Source organism: Xiphophorus maculatus, chromosome 12 (genome assembly GCF_002775205.1).
Source record: "Xiphophorus maculatus strain JP 163 A chromosome 12, X_maculatus-5.0-male, whole genome shotgun sequence".
Classification (NCBI taxonomy): Eukaryota; Metazoa; Chordata; class Actinopteri; order Cyprinodontiformes; family Poeciliidae; genus Xiphophorus; species Xiphophorus maculatus.
Genome location: NC_036454.1, coordinates 22,119,755 through 22,137,503, shown reverse-complemented (window position 1 = coordinate 22,137,503; position 17,749 = coordinate 22,119,755). Strand labels below are relative to the sequence as shown.

At 38.7% G+C, this 17,749-nt stretch overlaps 1 protein-coding gene across 17 annotated transcripts in view; it reads left to right on the top strand.

Annotated features, from left to right (window-relative positions):
* The window catches only part of LOC102220179 (transient receptor potential cation channel subfamily M member 3-like), a 145,269-nt gene extending 128,688 nt beyond the window's left edge, over positions 1-16,581 (top strand). For 8 of the 17 annotated variants that reach the window (XM_023343973.1, XM_023343974.1, XM_023343972.1 and 5 more), the window contains 8 exons: positions 477-605; positions 1,197-1,448; positions 2,789-2,963; positions 3,983-4,111; positions 5,648-5,798; positions 6,455-6,648; positions 6,853-6,985; positions 8,122-16,581. In XM_023343973.1, coding sequence (XP_023199741.1) covers positions 477-605; positions 1,197-1,448; positions 2,789-2,963; positions 3,983-4,111; positions 5,648-5,798; positions 6,455-6,648; positions 6,853-6,985; positions 8,122-9,742 — 2,784 coding nt within the window. In that variant the 3' untranslated portion in view covers positions 9,743-16,581. Of the gene's footprint in view, positions 1-476; positions 606-1,006; positions 1,101-1,196; positions 1,449-2,788; positions 2,964-3,982; positions 4,112-5,647; positions 5,799-6,454; positions 6,649-6,852; positions 6,986-8,121 lie in introns of those variants that run through there. The other 9 variants (XM_023343980.1, XM_023343976.1, XM_023343982.1 and 6 more) reach the window with 4 other exon arrangements.
* Positions 16,582-17,749: the final 1,168 nt, after the last annotated feature.

The following is a 17,749-nucleotide window of genomic DNA, read 5'->3' as shown; positions in this document are numbered from 1 at the left end:
TTTGCACAGTGGAAGTCACAACTTCCACTCGGAGGAGTCTTGTTGTCAGCATGAACAGTTATGACTTATGTATGGTATGTTTGTTCCCCGACTGGAAAAAAGATCAGATTTTTATCTTCCAACCTGCCAATCATCAAAAGGAGCCATTTAATCTTAAAATTGGACAGTTCTGGTAACCAGGTGATTCTCAGTGCATCTCTAGTTTTGGCTCCCTCAGAATAGCCATTAGATCTGCCTCCGTGATCACTTTATCAGGGAGTTATTCATTTTAAGTAGCATATTAATTGTTTTTAACCCTGAACTACCCCTTTAAAAGTAATAGTGCTGCCCCTTCTTCTTATCTTTTTCAATAAATGTAATGCAGTTGTATTTTGATTTCATGTATTGTGCTTATATCTATGAAAAGCCCCAAAACAGGCATGTCACCAAAATATGACGCCACTCATTATTTTTCTTCTTCGTGTATTTTTATGCAGATGGCATATGTGGGGTACCTGATGTTGTTTAACTACATTGTCCTGGTCAAGATGGACCTGTGGCCTTCTCCTCAAGAGTGGATTGTCATTGCTTACATTTTCACCAATGGCATTGAAAAGATGAGAGAGGTAATAGATCATGATTGTGATACAATACATTGAGATATATGCTGGGTGCAGGATAAGCGACGTGCAACTCACAAAGCACCTACACTTTTAATTAGCTTCAACAGTGGCAGAGAGGAGATTCAAGGGTTATGTCTATTTCATGAAATGGTTTATAACACATAAGAAAATCAGTAAAAGGGAGATAAAAAAAGCACATCTAAGCAAAGCAAAAGGGGAGCAGGATGGTGATGAAGATGAAAGCAAGAACCAGAAATGACACAAAAAACGAGTAAACCGAAAAAAATACATTGTGGCCATATAATAAGTTCTGCCCCACTCTGTGCTTTTTTTAAAGTAAGTGTATGAAATGTATAAATCATTGTGTCACATCATTTTAAGCTACACTGTATGTGCTTCCTCAGATGTCAAATTCTCTGATTGGTGAGCCCATACTGCCCTCTTATGGTGATCATGATGGAATGCATTTCTACTCTCCTATTTCTGTCACTTTTTCAGGTCATTTATTTTCACCATTCTGCTTCTCAGCTTCAGAGTTTATGAATCCGACTTATTACCAGTACTAAGTGACCATATATCCGTGCTGTTTTCTAGATCCTGATGTCAGAGCCGGGAAAGTTGCTACAGAAGGTAAAGGTGTGGCTACAAGAGTACTGGAACATCACTGACCTCATGGCCATCCTCATCTTCTCCGTCGGTATGGTCCTGCGCCTCCAGGAGCCACCGCTCATGAGCTACGGGCGGGTCATCTACTGTGTCAACATCATCTACTGGTACATCCGGCTGCTTGACATCTTCGGAGTCAACAAGTATCTGGGGCCCTACGTGATGATGATTGGCAAGATGGTGAGAGGAGACGGTGGTGGAGTTTACTTCCTTTGCCTCCTGTCCATCCATCCATTTTCTGTACACCCTTGTCCCTTAGATGGGTCGGGAGGGCTGCTGTTGCCTATGACCAGCTAACGTTCTGGGCGAGAGGCGGGGTACACCCTGGACAGGTCGCCAGTCTGTCGCAGGGCAACACAGAAACAGACAGGACAAACAACCAGGCACACACTCACACCTAGGGAGAATTTAGAGAGACCAATTAACCTGACAGTCATGTTTTTGGACTGTGGGAGGAAGCCTGAGTGCCCTGAGAGAACCCATGCATGCACAGGAAGAACATGCAAACTCCATGCAGAAAGACCGCGGGCCGGGAATCGAACCCAAAACCTTCTTGCGGCAAGGCAACAGCTCTACCAATTGCGCCACTGTGCAGCCCCTTTGCCTCCTGTCTTTATCATTATTTTCTCCTCATAATAAATTCTCCTTTGGCATCTGTTTAGTCATGATTGCAAGTATATAATCTCTAAACCAGTTCAAAGAGAACCCCCGAGACTCTTAACTTGTTTGTTTGATCTCAACAAGTTCAAGATCAGAGCCTCAGATTTACGCACACAGATCTAAATCAGTACCTATCTGACACTCGACTGCTTCTGACGCCAGCTGTGTACTGGTGAACTTAAAGTCTTTGATATGATAATTAGCTGTTAGGTAGAAGAGGATATTTGGATTTGCATTAAATGATCCTGTCAAGGCGTTTTGTAATGGGTTCCTTCAGGTTTATAAGCTGGTTTCATGTCAGAGTAAGTGAGGAGATGAAATTATACTTAGAGCAAAAAGTAAAAAAAAAAACTTTTTCTCTAAAAATACAGTATTATATTTTTGTTTTAAAAAATGTTTTACAAAACTTGACGAGTATGTGGGCCTGTTTGTCTTCATAAGGCACTGGACTCCTTTAAATAGTCAGTTATATCTCCCTCAGCTCATTGTCCCTTAAGAGGAAATAGGTTTGCAGGAATAAGTCTCATGCTACCAAAAATAGTTGTGTAAAATGACAAAATGATGACAGGGTACCAAGAAAGTGTTGCACTTGTAATTTTCCCCAAAACATTAGTTTTCACTGTGGGATTTTAAATAAATGCACACAAATGGAAAGATGTGCTTCTTAAGATAAGAATTCAATGAAGATATAATATTTGTTTTAAGACATTTTTATCCTTTATGTTGTTTTACCAATATGAAAATAGCTCAAAATCTGTGTGTTTTCAATGCATTAGATTTGTTAATGATTTAAACATGGAAAAGTAGAAAATCCAGCCATTCCTTGATCATTCCCCTTCCTCTCTCCCTCTCTCTGTCAGATGATCGACATGATGTATTTTGTCATCATCATGTTGGTAGTGCTCATGAGTTTTGGGGTGGCACGTCAGGCCATCCTCAATCCTAACGAAGACCCGTCCTGGATGTTGGCCAGAAACATCTTCTTCATGCCCTACTGGATGATTTATGGGGAGGTGTTTGCCGACCAGATTGACCGTAAGTTTTGGGTGTCAGCTAGTGGAGAAAATTCATTTTGAATTTGGAGAAAGATCATTCCTGACTTCCCGAGCAAAGAAGATAAACCTTGACTAAATCTGACACATACTGTAACTCAAAGATTGTGCTTTTAAATACATATACATATAAGAGAAACTAGTGTATTACAAACATTTTCCATCGTCTTGAACTTTTTCACATTTTATCAAGACAAAGCCGCAAACTTGAATAATGAAAGAGAAATGTTTCATGGATCACAACATTTTTCATACAGTATAGGAAGGCTAAAGTCTACTTTTGTGTAATTTAATGTAAGTTGCCTGTGAAGGTATCAGAGGTTTGTTGGTGAACATCAGAACAGCATCATGAAGTCTAATGAACATAGAGATGTAAGAGTGAAGAATTTGAAGCAGTTAGGTAATAAAATGTTATCTCGAGTCTTAAACACTTTTCAGTCCATACCTGAAGATAGAAATAGTAACAATTTCCATCTTCGATTTGTCTGTAAGCCATTGTCATCAAAAGATTTTGCTCTCTGTGTAGTAAATCCATTTAATTCAGGTTTATTTTATGAAACAAGCACTTAAAATAAAATATAATATAAATATTTAATCGTTTCACATGTACCCGTATGGATTGACCTATAACTTGCCAATAAAAAATACTGAAGTTTGTGGCTATAATGTTATAAAATGTGAAAAGTTAAAGGGAAGTACATATACAGTATTTGCAAGGAGCGGAAAATAGGACAAATTCCATCATTATTGTAGGAGTAATTCTTGACAAGTTGTTCACCATATAACAAGATTTCACAGTTTATCAGGACTTTTTTTGTCTCTGAATTCTTTTGTACTCTAACATTCTGACTTAAGAGGCATTTTGGAAGCGTATTTCAGAAAGTTTTCCGAAGAGTGTCTGTGTGCTGTTCTGTATAGTACTTTATATAAAGGTGTGTACAGAATGTGAGGAGTGGCCCAAAGAGAAGAGATCTGAAATAATGTTTCCATTCTTTGTTTCAGATATGCATAGTAAGAAGGTACAGCACAGGCTGAATGAAAAACTCTGGCTGGTCGAAAATTACTTACGAACGCACGGAACCTGGCGTAGTAATGGTCCATCCCACATTGCCCTGACCACTCAAAATTCCAGTAAATTTATACATATAGACCTCAGTTTAACCACATTTACCTATCCCACCTTTCCTTCGTCATCCTCGCGTTACCACCATTGTCATGCAAAGTCCCACCACTAGAGGCCACTTGAGAAAAAAAAGTATGCATGTGTTTTCTTGCTGTAAGGCTAAAGTTGCCACTGTGACGGTATCTCAGGTCAGCTACTAAACTACTACTTTGACCAACCAGTCCAAGAAAAAACTGATTCTGATTCCAAAATTTAAAGAGAAGAGCTAGTAGCTTGACCTAAGGATATACCCTGTAAGCAACTTTACTCGCACTAGTTTTGGCAATGGTCGCTCAGAGGGCAGCAGAACGTTTCAGATATTTTTACCTGTCTTAGATCTTTGCTTTTGGTCAGCTGCCACATCAAGAGAAACCATCAAATACTTGATATTTCCTTGATGCCTCTTTCCTTGATTTTGTTGGTTATTTCTAAATTTCTTTAATTTGGAGAACTGATCATGATTATACCACATTTCACACTAATCATATTACTTCAACAATATTTCACTACTCAATGGAGCAGTAGCGCCACTGCTGAAATATTTCACCGACTAAACCCAACATTTTGTGTGATTGATCTCAAAACCTTACTAAAAACATTACATTACATTTGAATGAAGCGCACATCCATATCAGGACATAGTTATTATTCACCCTTCATTATCTGTAATCTGTTTTTTCACGTGGTTCAGTTGTCAGAGTTTTTGTGTCCAAAATTTGTTGACACTAAAAAAAACTTTAAAAAAAGAAAGAAAGAAATTACTTCAGTTCTCTGTCTTTGGGCTACATTGTGTGAAGAAATTGAGCACCGAGAAATGACGAGCATGACCACACTGAATCTCCAAGGCAAACAAACCAAGGACAAATGCTGAATGTTCCCTAGATCAGCCACAGCAACTGAACCATCATGGATGGAAAAACATACATTGTTTCCTAAATACATGTCGGATAGATCTCAGAGCAATCAACCATTGTGGAATGAAGTTATGGCTCTCACATGTGACAATATATTTTAAACGTACGTTTAAATATATTGAAAACAAAAACGGGAACAACACATGCTAAATGTGTTGTTCTGTGGATTTTTTTTTATTTCCATTTCCGTACATGAGCCCTTGCCATTATGATATTTGCTCTTTCCAATTCCTTTCTCAATAAAAGAAGCATGAAAATAAAGTATGCTTCTTGTTTGTTTGCAGAATGTCTTTATGTACTTTGTTTGATACTTTAGACCTGCTTGTCTTTAATTTTGCTGTTTCCACTCATTAGAGTGTAATATATGCTAGGGCATTATTTTCTTTAATATGCATCTTAACTTTTGATTTCATTTTTATTTCTGGTTTAATTTATGCGTCTGCATGTATTTATTTATTTTTTTATCAAACATGCATCCAAGATATCCATGTAAAGATGGATTAATGAAAGTCTACATATATATATATATATATTTTTTTTAACTTGCCTTGTATCAAAGTGTGCGTTTGTTCATTTTGTGGCACTGTGCAGCTCCCTGCGGCCAGAATATAACCACAGAGGACGGGGTGGTGGTGACCCTGCCGCCATGTAAGACTGGTGCTTGGATTGTACCTGCGATCATGGCTTGCTACCTGCTGGTGGCCAATATACTGCTTGTCAACCTACTCATAGCAGTGTTTAAGTATGTAAACCTTTGATTGGTTTTTACTACTGTACCATGTAAAAGTATTTAGATAAGCTGTTTGCTTACAATAAGAAAAAGTATAATTGGAGAAGTCATTTTGAGTCTTTTTAAACCAGGGACACTTTATGGTAGTTGCTCCATTGTACTGGTGCACTGTACAAACTAAATGCAATTGTGAAAGAAGGAGCTCAAAAATCTTTAACTTAATCTAAAATCAAAAACAATTGGGTTTTCAGCAGAACTATGTTTGATTCTGTAGTAATCTTGCTAAAGCCTCAAATTAAAACATGAAATGTTGTGGGTGGTGCTGGAAAACTCACTGTAGAGGTGAGGAAAGTTTAAATATGTTCCAAGAACAATGTCTAAAACGTGTTGAAGACTTCTAGCAATTATGGTCTGTATATATTTTGGCCTTTAAAATCTTAAATCAATTCATAGATAAGGAAAAACATGTCAATTCTTGAATCAAAATATTTTATGTGTGTTTATTAGGCATTCCATCCTTAAAAAAAGCCCAGACTGTAAATGGTCAAAGTGCTAGTTTATGTGCTGGTCAACATTAAATGCAACATCTTTGACGACTGGATTCACTTTATTGTCACATCTGTAAGTCAGTCATGGCTAAACTTATATTTGTGTTTCATTATTCACAGCAACACATTTTTTGAGGTAAAGTCCATCTCAAACCAGGTGTGGAAGTTCCAGCGCTACCAGCTAATCATGACATTCCATGAGCGGCCGGTCCTTCCTCCACCTCTCATCATCTTCAGCCACATAACAATGGTCCTAAAACATCTATGCTGCCGCTGGCGCAAGCATGATGACGACGAGAGGGACTATGGATTGAGTGAGTGGACGATAAACATTAAACCGAGTGTAAACAGCAGAGTGTTCAGCATTCAAATTTGTAATTTGTTTAAAACTTGTTTTTTCATCATTTATACGACTATATTTATAGTATTACCTAGACATAATAAGTGGCTGTTGGTGTTTTGGTACTAGTGTAAAATTTACATTGTTCCTTTTTTTGTCGTCTGTTTTTATTTAACAGAGCTGTTCATCACTGAGGATGAGCTGAAGAAAGTTCATGACTTTGAGGAGCAATGCATAGAAGAGTACTTCAGAGAGAAAGACGACAGATTCCACTCATCAAATGATGAACGGATCAGAATCACATCTGAAAGGTCAGATAAGAACACAGAAATAATCTACTGTGTGTCGCAGAAATATTTGCTACTGTTGAACTTTCTTACAATGTGTTACATTGAAGCCACAAAATGTCATGTATTTACTTTGGATTTTATCTGACAGACCATCAGACATTAACTTCTTTAATTTGAAGTTGAAGAAAAACCATGCCTGGTTTCAAAAGCTATTAAAAAAATCTGAAAAGAGTGGAATCCATTTTTAAATTTCCCTGCAAGTTTAGCTGGAAGTCATTTGGAGGTTTGGCTGTGCCTGCTTTCCACATCTAGAGACTGATTTTTTGCCCTACAGTGTTTACATAAAGGCACTGTTTCAGTCGTATAGAATAGAGAGCCTACATGGAAAGAAATTATGTACTTATAACTATAAGCCCTCAAGTAGATTTAGGTCTGGACTTTGACTAGACTATTGCAACACATTAATATGCTTGAACTTAACCATTCCAATAGAGCTCTGATTGTACATTTAGAGTCATTTTTCTGCTGGAAGGTGAACCTCTGCCCCAGTCTCAAGACTATTGCAACCTCCAACAGATTTTCTTTGCACTGTCTTTAAGCCCCATCCATTTTCCCATAAATTCTGACCAGAAATGCCAAACATTGCACTTTACATGTTGATTTAAAAAGGTAATTTTCTTTTGTTTCACCACAATAACTTTTTTAAACATGTTTAATTCTAACAATGGCTTTCTTTTTATCACTCCTCCATAACTGTCAGAGACATCCTCTTGGCTTATTTCGTTATCAATGCTCTCCATTATCATTATCAATACTCTTCATTCCTAGCTTGTCAGTTTCAATTGTCAAATTGAACAAATTGAACGTGCTATGATCAGTTTTCAGCTGTGCCATATTCAAGCTCTGTGTAGCTTTCTCAGAGCAGCTGTAATTAAACTGGGATTTTTTTTAAATAAATGAGCTCCAAACATTACTAGATGTTGTTAGAGAGAATAAATTAACCTCCCCAATTAAGAGAAACGGGAGTAAATACAAAATCGTTCAAACCAGTACAAATATTAAACTGCTGTTTATTAAAGTTTGTTAAAGTTTTGATATTTCAATGAACTGTATACCTATCACATCACTCAGTCGTTAAATTTTCTCCTCTTCCTCAGGGTGGAGAACATGGCTATGCGTTTGGAAGAGGTCAATGAGAGGGAACACTTTATGAAAGCATCGCTGCAGACTGTGGATATTCGGCTGGCCCAGATGGAGGACCTAATTGGGCGGATTGCTGTGGCTCTGGAGCGCGTGACGGGTGTTGAGCGTGTGGAGGTCAACAAAGCGCGCTCCCGGACCTCGTCTGACTGCACAGACTCAGCGTACATACTCCGCCAAGCTGAGTGCCCGGAGTCTGCATACATCCTCCGCCAAAGCAGCTTTAACAGCACAGAGGGGAATGCCTACCGCCTTCAGGAGGCATTGGAGGGAGCAGCTGAGGGCTCCATGTCCCCTCCCTCTCCTACTGGCATCACTGCTCGGGCAAGGAGTCACTCTTTTTATGTTGGGGGTGGACGTGCTATCGAACGTGCAAGTGGGGCTGAGCGAGCTGAAAGCTTCTTTAAGGAGCGCTCGCTCAGTCTCCACAGAGCTAATAGCTCGCAATCTGTGTCTTCAGCTGCCGCCACCAAGGAGTCTAAGCCCCTCCCACTGGCGACGCTGTCGGTTTCCCAGCAGCATCGTCCGTCATCATGTATTGATATCTACGTCTCAACATCTGAGGAGGTGGGGCCAGCCGAGGTCTTTCTTGATCCTCTCCGTGTGGTCCCACCCCTCCAGAGAGACTCCTCACTGCAGTCAGATATCATAGAGACGGTGCTGCCAGGAGGCCGTGACTTCAGCAGCACGGCTACTAGCGGCTTGGGCGACAGGCACTCGGAGGGCGGCGCAGGCAGCAGTGGAACGACTGGAGCTATGTATGACGACAGTGCGGCTGTGGATTTGTCATTGTGCTCAGCAAGCCTCTTACCAGACACCACCCTACCTCCTTGGGATACGGAGCCGTCTCCACCTCCCTCAGCAGGGCTGCTCGAACGCTCCAAGAGCAGTCGCTACCTCTCCACAGCAGGCACGGCGTTCCTTGATGAGCCTCCTCTGGTCAAATCCCACAGCCTCATGTTCACGCCGAGAGGCTGTTACGGTGGGCTAGGGGCAGGAGTCCAGGTGAAGGCCGCAGAATACACCAGCATCACTGACTGCATTGACACCCGCTGTGTATCATCTCCATACACTCCTGCAGAATGCTCACACTCGCCAGGAGGATCCACCTCATTCACCTTTGATAAGCCGTCAGACATTATCTCCTCTCACCCGGAGAGAGAGGCAGAGCTAAGTCACACAGAGTCCGACCCCGAGGACCTCGAGGACCTGATTCCAGCCTCCGATACTCCTCGCATTACAGGCCTAGGCGGGCCCAGCGGAGCTCCTCTCTGCTCCACCCTCTCCAGGCTGGAGCGAGCGAACAGCTGCTCCTCAGATGACTCCCATCCTTCACTCACTCTGGCTCCTCCGCATCGGAAGAGCCTGTCAGTGAGCGAGAGGATGGAGAGGGGACCGGGTTTGGGAGCAGATAGGGGACCTGGTCCTGGGGGACGGGGTCTTGCGGGGCACAGATACCCTTTCCTCAGGAGCAAGTCCGGAGCGAGACCTGACACAGCCAAAACTGATAGTCTGTCTATAAGGAAGCTGGCAGCTCCATCAGCCTTCCGCAGCTTCGATAGACAAAACTACACGTGACAAGGGCCCACTGGCGCCCTCACACATTGTTAGGGCCTGGGTGAAAACTGAAAAGGGCCAAGTAATAGCAGGATGAAATTGCACATAGATGCTGATTTGGAACATATCTATACTTTATTCACTTACATTTTAGGTTTGTAAAAGGTTTAGGTGTGATCAGCATTGAACGGCAGTTTTATCCTGAGCGAAGAATGGAAAAGGGCAGAAGACTCAGAAGGTCTGTGTACATCACTTAAAAGAAAGAGCTATGAATTTAGACTAGTTGATACCTCTTGTAGCAATGTAACTTACAATTGGGTGCCATGAAAATGCAAGTTATATTTGTCTTGTAGGTCTTCCACCAACCTAATTTACATCAAGTAGACATTGGTCACTGTATTGCAACACATATCACAACCACCCTAGAAAGAAAAAGTCTGCTGTTAATCCTACCTGTAATGTGTGGTAGGCACTGTTAAATCTGAGAGACAAAGACAAGGGGCAAGGAAAGAGATAGTCAACTCATTTTGTAGTTTTTCATCAGCACAATTGCTGCAAAGGTTCCACTTTAAAGCCTTTCTTACTCATCGTGGAATCCTAACTCCCATCAGAGTGATACTCAAACACTACCAGGTTTAAAAGCTGACAATCTACAGCAGAGAAAATGAGAACTGAACATGTCAATACTTCTATCTCTCTCAACAACCCAAGTAATCCATGAATTTTGAACAAAGTACATCCATAAATGAAATTGTGTTGTAAAGTGGAAAGGCAGAAGAATTGAGTACTTATAGCACTTACTGAAGTTAATAACGCCTCGACAGAAAATCTTTGTTGCTAAATGAAGCTTCAAGACGCTGTCCTTCTGGAGAAACTAGGTTCATGCATTGTTGAAGTTTCATCAGTTTCTGCATCAACTATTGTCTAGAGATCCTAAAGGATTTTTGGGTACTCTTTTATGAACTCATCTTTTTCCATCAGTTTGCTTTATTTTATTGTGACCATACCTTGCTGAAAAATCTACCCTTGAACGATCATCAGATTCTTGTCAAGAATGTTTTGGTAGATTTCTCCAGCCATTTTTAAAGGGGCTTTGCTGTGTATTTTGGCCTTTAACAAGGTTCTTAGGAGCTTTGCACTGAAAAGCAGTTTGTATGATAAGCTCAGCAGATGCGCAGTTCCGCCAGGTGTTTGCTAATTGCTGCTGGCGCTAGTCTGAAGGAGCTGAGTGGGGAAGGCATGGGGGATGGATGCTCTATGAGGTGGAATCTCATCTTGGGGACTGCAACTCCAAGATGAACTGCATGGAAAGGGGAGCATGGAGTGTAAACAAGCGCTAAGGCGCTCCCAAATGGTTTCCATGGGGAATTAATGCATGAAAGAATCAAAGCAACACTTCAGGTACGTCTTTGATGAGGCAATAACATTATAACATGATAAGCTTAAAAAGTAAATTAGCTAAAGGTTAACTATGTTTTAATCTAACAATATTTTTTTAAAAGAAAGTTCTTTATTTTTACCCATTGTGGTAGTTATGCAGCATGTCAATAATGAGAAATATTTTTAATGGCCATATATTAGAGCTAAACTTGCTGATATTATTTGCACTGATGAGGAACATGATGAGTTTCTATACTAGAACTGGTTTCATAGTAAAATACACCACATTTTGTTTCAGTGATGATACTCTGTTCTAGTCCACTTTATTACACATAATTAAATTTATGGACTCATTTGATTTTATTATTTGGGTTAGCACAGATATTTAAAGTAAATTTCACATCATTGGCCCCATTAGAAATACATTTACTAAGAAAAATGTCGACAAACTTACTTTCCCTGCTGTAATTTATCAGTAGCCAATGTTTACACATACAACCTTTAAAGTAGTCAAAATATGATTCCGTTTTAAAATTATTGTTGAATTCAAAATGGTCCTCAAGATAAACTGACAAATCATCATTATTTCTGAATTGAAACAATCCCTTATTTGTAGGGTACAATGAAGTGGGTTGTAACAGATTTACAAAAGCTTTCTGATACCTCTAAGCTTGTGCTTCAATCATTGATTATACATAAAAGTGTGCATAGTGAGTCTACATAGACACACAACGTTTTGTCTGAAACCTTTTCAACCCTGTCCCCCAGAGCTCTAACAAGTGCAATTGCAAAAGATGAGGATAAGAGGGCGCTATAATCCAGCCTTGGCTAGAAACGAACCTGGTTTGAACTTTTCTTCTTTTGCCTGTAACTTACACCAAAAATCTCCTCACTTAGTGAGTCATAGATCTGTTGTTTTCAGCCATTCTTCAGATTTTGGCAGTGGTATTATTTTTCTATCCAGTTTCACCTAATAGATCCGTCCTTCATCTTTTCCAATATTCCCATTTGTTTTATTCATTTTTTTCAGTGAAAGTCGAAGCAAGCCACCTAAAAGAGACTAAAAAGGAAGCAGCTGATGGGTGACACGCCTAAATATAAACTATGTACAGGTCACAATAATTGCTTTTTTTTTTTAAAGCACTAATTTATTAATTCTTAAAAAAGCTTGAAAATAAGCTATTGAGTATATGCACTTTTGGTGAGATTTAAGAAAGGTGTGCATCTTAGATCACATGAAGGAAGCAGCTCATCAAACGATGACAGCTAGATTCATGTTTTTACATTTCTAATTTTTATTCTGGTGGAAAAAGTAGGTGGGGAGAAAGATCCCTGTCTCCAGCAGATTTGCAAAGATAATAAAGGTGAGATTATTCAAATCTATCTTGAGCTTGATGTTTATAAACACTTTCTCACCATTTCAATTCAGTTTAATCATGTTGTATTTATTTTTAAGATGATGATTCTATTTATAACTATTTTCTTGCTCATTAGCGATGATTATAGTAAATGCCTGTTTGAATTACAAAATGATATTTATATGTTTTCAGTGATATTTTTGTCAAATTTTAAGTATTTTCTAATTAAGCTTTTGAATATGATAAAGGATGACCACCTACATGCACTAAATGATGATGTAAAATATTTATTAAATATATATTAGTCTCAAATACTGTACATTTCAATTATATTTAAAGTAGTTTTTATTGTGTGTTTTATCAACCAACTTATGAGATTTTTCTATTGTTGATATGGCAATACACAGTTGCCAGTATACCAAACTTAGGGTGCCTTTTGGGCATGGATGGAGTATGTTGGGATTCACGTGATTCAAGACTCTGTGAAGTGTCTCATTTTTTGTGTGTTTTTTTTTTCTTTCATATACGTAGGGATCAACTATCAGTAATGATTTATTCATAGACTTTTGTTGTTCCCTTTCCCATCTACTGTACATAGTGGAGGAATTGTTATTGCGAGATTACACCATTGCTTGTATGGTTTTATAATTTATTTAAATACACCAAAAATCATGTGAGATGTCTTTAGCACAATGGCTCTGTGGGTTAAGAGAGTAAATGAATCTGTTTGCATGCGACAGTCAGATGTTATCATGAGGACTGAGCTTCTCCACTCGGCTGGTGCTGCTGTTGCTGGAACTCTTGTGTCTAGCTTTAGTTGACTGACCTAATTTGCCTGCATCACTCAACTCATCTTTCAATCAAAAATCTTCTAGACTGTTAAACATTTCCAGTTGATGATGTTTTAAAGACATTAAGCAACTGCAGTGCTTTCATCTGCAAAACCAGACGTCGCCAAACATTTATTTAAGGAAAACCTCAATGAAATGTCCCTTCAACCTCCAGGTGCATCTGCATGTGTTAGAATATAGCATAAAAACATGTCAGTAATTTAATTCAGATTGTAAAACTCATTTATTCTAGTTTCATTACACACAGAGATTTATTTCCAGTGCTTATTGTGGTTAAATCTGTTGATTGTAGCTTATAACTAATGAAGTACCACAAATTTGTTTTTTAAAAAAGCTGAAAAATGAACATGAACAATACAAAAATCACAACAAATGTTATATTATGACCAAACTTCTATTTGAAATTCGACAACTGTGTAATGTTATCTATAAGCAAGTGAAAGCCAAAAAGGGTCAGTGCTGAAGAAGCTGGCTGTTTGCAAAGGACTGAGTCCAAGCATATTAGTGACATGCTACATTGAAGGAAAAAGTGTGGTAGAAATAGAAACATGATTGACTGTAGCTTTGACAAGTTTGTTAAACAGCACTTATTCAAGAGTGACGAGGAGTTCACAAGACATAGAGTACAAATGAGTCAAGGCTTCATGAACCACCACACACTTACCGACTCCTGAATGGGAACGCATCAGGAACGTCTCACACGGACTAAGATTCTAGACAGGAGCCAAAAGGGACCAGCGCCACTGTAAAACTGGTCTGGCCCCTTTTTTTATTGTCACAGTTTTACATTAACAATTAATTAAAATTTTAAGTGTTGCACTTAGCTTCAGTCATATTAAGATAGTTTAATTTTCATCTGGTAGACCAGGGGTGTGCAACCTGCAGAAATAGAGCCCCAAGTGGCTCTATTCTCACTTAACATATTAAACAATGAAATATTGCCCTTTTTAAAGTTTTTATGTTTGATTTTATCAAGGAACACTGGTCACATCCTGGTGAATTTGTTGCATTTCTAGCTAAAACTCATATTTGCATTTCATTTATTAATCAAGGTAAAAAATCTGGATGAAGCATGTAGAGGCACAGCATCCAAAGTCACTCAGTGTGACGTTTCCACAGTCAACAATGATTTCAAGAGCCAAGTTGCTCCACTGTCCAACTCCAGTTGCAAAGTCACCACAGCTACTTACCAGGAAGTTTTAGAGCATTTCCCTCCCTGACATTTTTGGAGATATTGATTTTGTTTTCCAGTACAAAAGTATTGTGGTATTTGGCACCTCCCCACGCTTCCAAAAGTACCTGTGCCTGCTTTATTGACTCTACTGTCACAGGGCTGGATTCAACACTCCCTGACCTAAACACCATAGAGAGTCTGTGGATTATTGTCAAGAAGATGAAGGAATTCATAATCCTCACACTGCTGTGGTTATGCCTAAAGTTTGTACGCCTTTTTAACAATTGTTTTTCTTCCACTTATCATCATTAATATGTTTGGACACAGCCCTTGGATAGTAGCCAGCTTCTTTAGGAAAAAAAAAAAAACTTTCATGGCTCAATCTCTTTTTAGAACGGCCAATGACTGTCTCCTGGACAACTGCCAAGTCACTAGTCTTCCCCATGAGCTGTGACAGGCCATGACATCAGATTTCTAAATTTCAAATCTTTTTTTATTGGGGCCATGTAACATTTACATTTTTCTGAGAAAATGGTCGTTAGCTTCTTATTTGCTGGGTGCAGCAAATCCAAGTTTCTATGACCATCTATAACATTTTAAATTAAATTAATAAAAAATAGCTTCTTAAAAATCACTTTCTAATAAGCTGAGCTGCATCTGTATTGTTCGTAATATAACCTTAAGGTTTGCAGTGCCATTGCAAGGTCAGTATCGACCATGAAAATCGAACAGAACTAGAGTCGTACTCTGTTTGACACAAGCTCAGATTTACAGCTTCTTCGACAGATGTGTGGGTTGCATTGTGGATATGAAAGGATGACTTTAGGTCAGTGCTCAGGGACAATATTACCCCAGTGATGCAAGTTATAAAGTGTTTCACTGAGATACAGTGGAATAACAGAAAGAAAAGAAAGACACAGATCAGTTTGTTTAGAGCTGAAGGCATCCAATTTAATCACTGTGCTTTATGAGTCTAACCCAGAATTTGGGGGATTTTAGAGTATATATATACTGTATATATATATGTACATATATATATATAGAGTATATACATTGTGTTTTGTCTTAAAAGATAGCAATAGCATATGAATGAATGTCTTCATACTGGCTCATCTTGCTCACCTCCAGAAGTGTAAATTGCTGATAGTAAAAGCAAAAGGGCGGGACTTTTTTCTCTCTCTTTTATTTCCACTTGTTTTTCCTACAGTGCTGACGTTGAGTAGGCTTTGGTCATGCACAGTTGCTGCTTCCATTTTGAACCAAACCAAACTGTCAAGCCAAATGGAGACGGGCTAAGTTGCTTTCTGTTGACCTATTGTCTACTGAGATGTGACAGGCGGGGGACTAAACGCACTAAGGTTGAACAGTTCAGCTCAAGTTCTGTGTGAAAAAGTATGAAAACAAATGACTATGTTTGACCTAGGCCCTCCCCTTTTGGCCTGCTGCAATATATATATTTATTTTTTTGTGATCTGTTTATCCCCACTGCAAAGACTATCAGATGACAGATTTGTTCTGGGCTTGTAGAAACAACTAGTATGATTTATACATCTACATGGCCGTTGTGGAAGGAGTTGTTACAACAGGAGATGTGAATGTGTGAAACCAGACATTTAAAATACACCATCAACAGGGAGGCATGCCAGGACAATACAACCATCAATATAGTCTAAGTGTACAGTATTTTAAAAATATTTTCTAATGCTATATCACACGGTGTAGGGGAAAGATGAGCATTTATTGATAATCAACAGATTGTTCCTTTTTTCTCCTTTTTATGAAATCTGTTGACAAGTGAGCTGAAGGAGAGTTTTTACACGCACAAACTTCTGCAATAATGGCTGATGTTAAACTAAAAGGGACGTAGTGTATCCCACCTATTGGTCACACTTAAGTTTATGTCCTTTGAATGCATGCAGTTCTTCCACTCAGCTTGTACACAGATGACTTGTAACGTTGACCGAGAGAAAGTCGGAAAGAAATTACCATATGAAATAAAGGTAGTGCGTATTTGGATGCAAATACAAATCTGTACTCTTCAATGTGACTAGGATCCTGTCTGGCATGCATTGTTAAATAAACAGTTATAGATTGGTATCCGAGTAGTGCGTGTCTGTTTTAATTCTTGAAACTGTGTTCAGCCAGAAATTTACAAAATAATGAGCAATTTAATATCATGTCCATTTGTCCCCACATATGTCAAAGCCTGTAGTCATTGGTTGTCATCCAGATGAGTGGGATTGTTCATGCTGTCATATTTCAAACTTGAGCTGCTGTAGACAGAAGACAAGCTTTACAAATGGTAAAGGGGAAAAAAAAGTCATATGTAATATTTCAATTATTTCTTTTTTCACAGTAAAGTTGCACAACTTAATTGTCTTTTGCATTTATTTCCTTTTTAACCGAATGAAATTAAATAACAGTACGAGTAAAATGTAGTTGCATTAACTCACCCAAAGCAGCTATATGCTAATATCTGACATGCAGCAGATAAAGACTTTGGTATTTTTATTTGGTGTAAATACAGATTAGTCTGAAATTAACAATTAGTCAAAACCACGGGAGGCTTTTACTGTCATAGGGCAACTTCAAAACATAGTAGCACTAATTGCTATTTTGTGAAGTTTTAAAACTGCTGTCACATTTGCATTGGGAAATTAGTTCTTCTTGTGAGTGTCAACTGGGAACGTTTTAGTCTGCTGCAGAGCCCTAAGTTTGGTATCCAACACAGCTTTTGCATATACAAAATGCATCAAAGTGCAAGTATAAACAATTTTATTAGCAGTTCCGACAGCTTGTATCTTCTTCTACCAGTGATACACACTGCATAATAACTATTAGAGAAGACGTTGCTTCTTTGTTTGAATGCAGAAAACACAGGGAAATTCACTCTTGTTGTTGTGTTTCTAATTGCAGATCACAACAAATAGAAAACTACACTGGTTCTTCAATTTGTATCTAACTAGAAAGTGCTCTACGGGCTTGACGTCATCCTCAGATTTGAGCTTCAACTTCCGAGATAAATCCAATGCAGCATAAACCACCTGCTTATGAGCGCAAAAACACGCATTGCAGATGTGAAAATGTTTTAAGGACTCATAAAAAAGCATTGGTATAAACCTGGGACTATTTTGCTATTAGTTTTATGGTTCAAATCAAATTTGTTCGTGGCCTCTTTCAGACAACTTTATCACTCAAGTTGAGTGATAAACTTAACTTGAGCTGTTACGTTTATCACTCAAGACTAATTAATTTGGGTTTATGC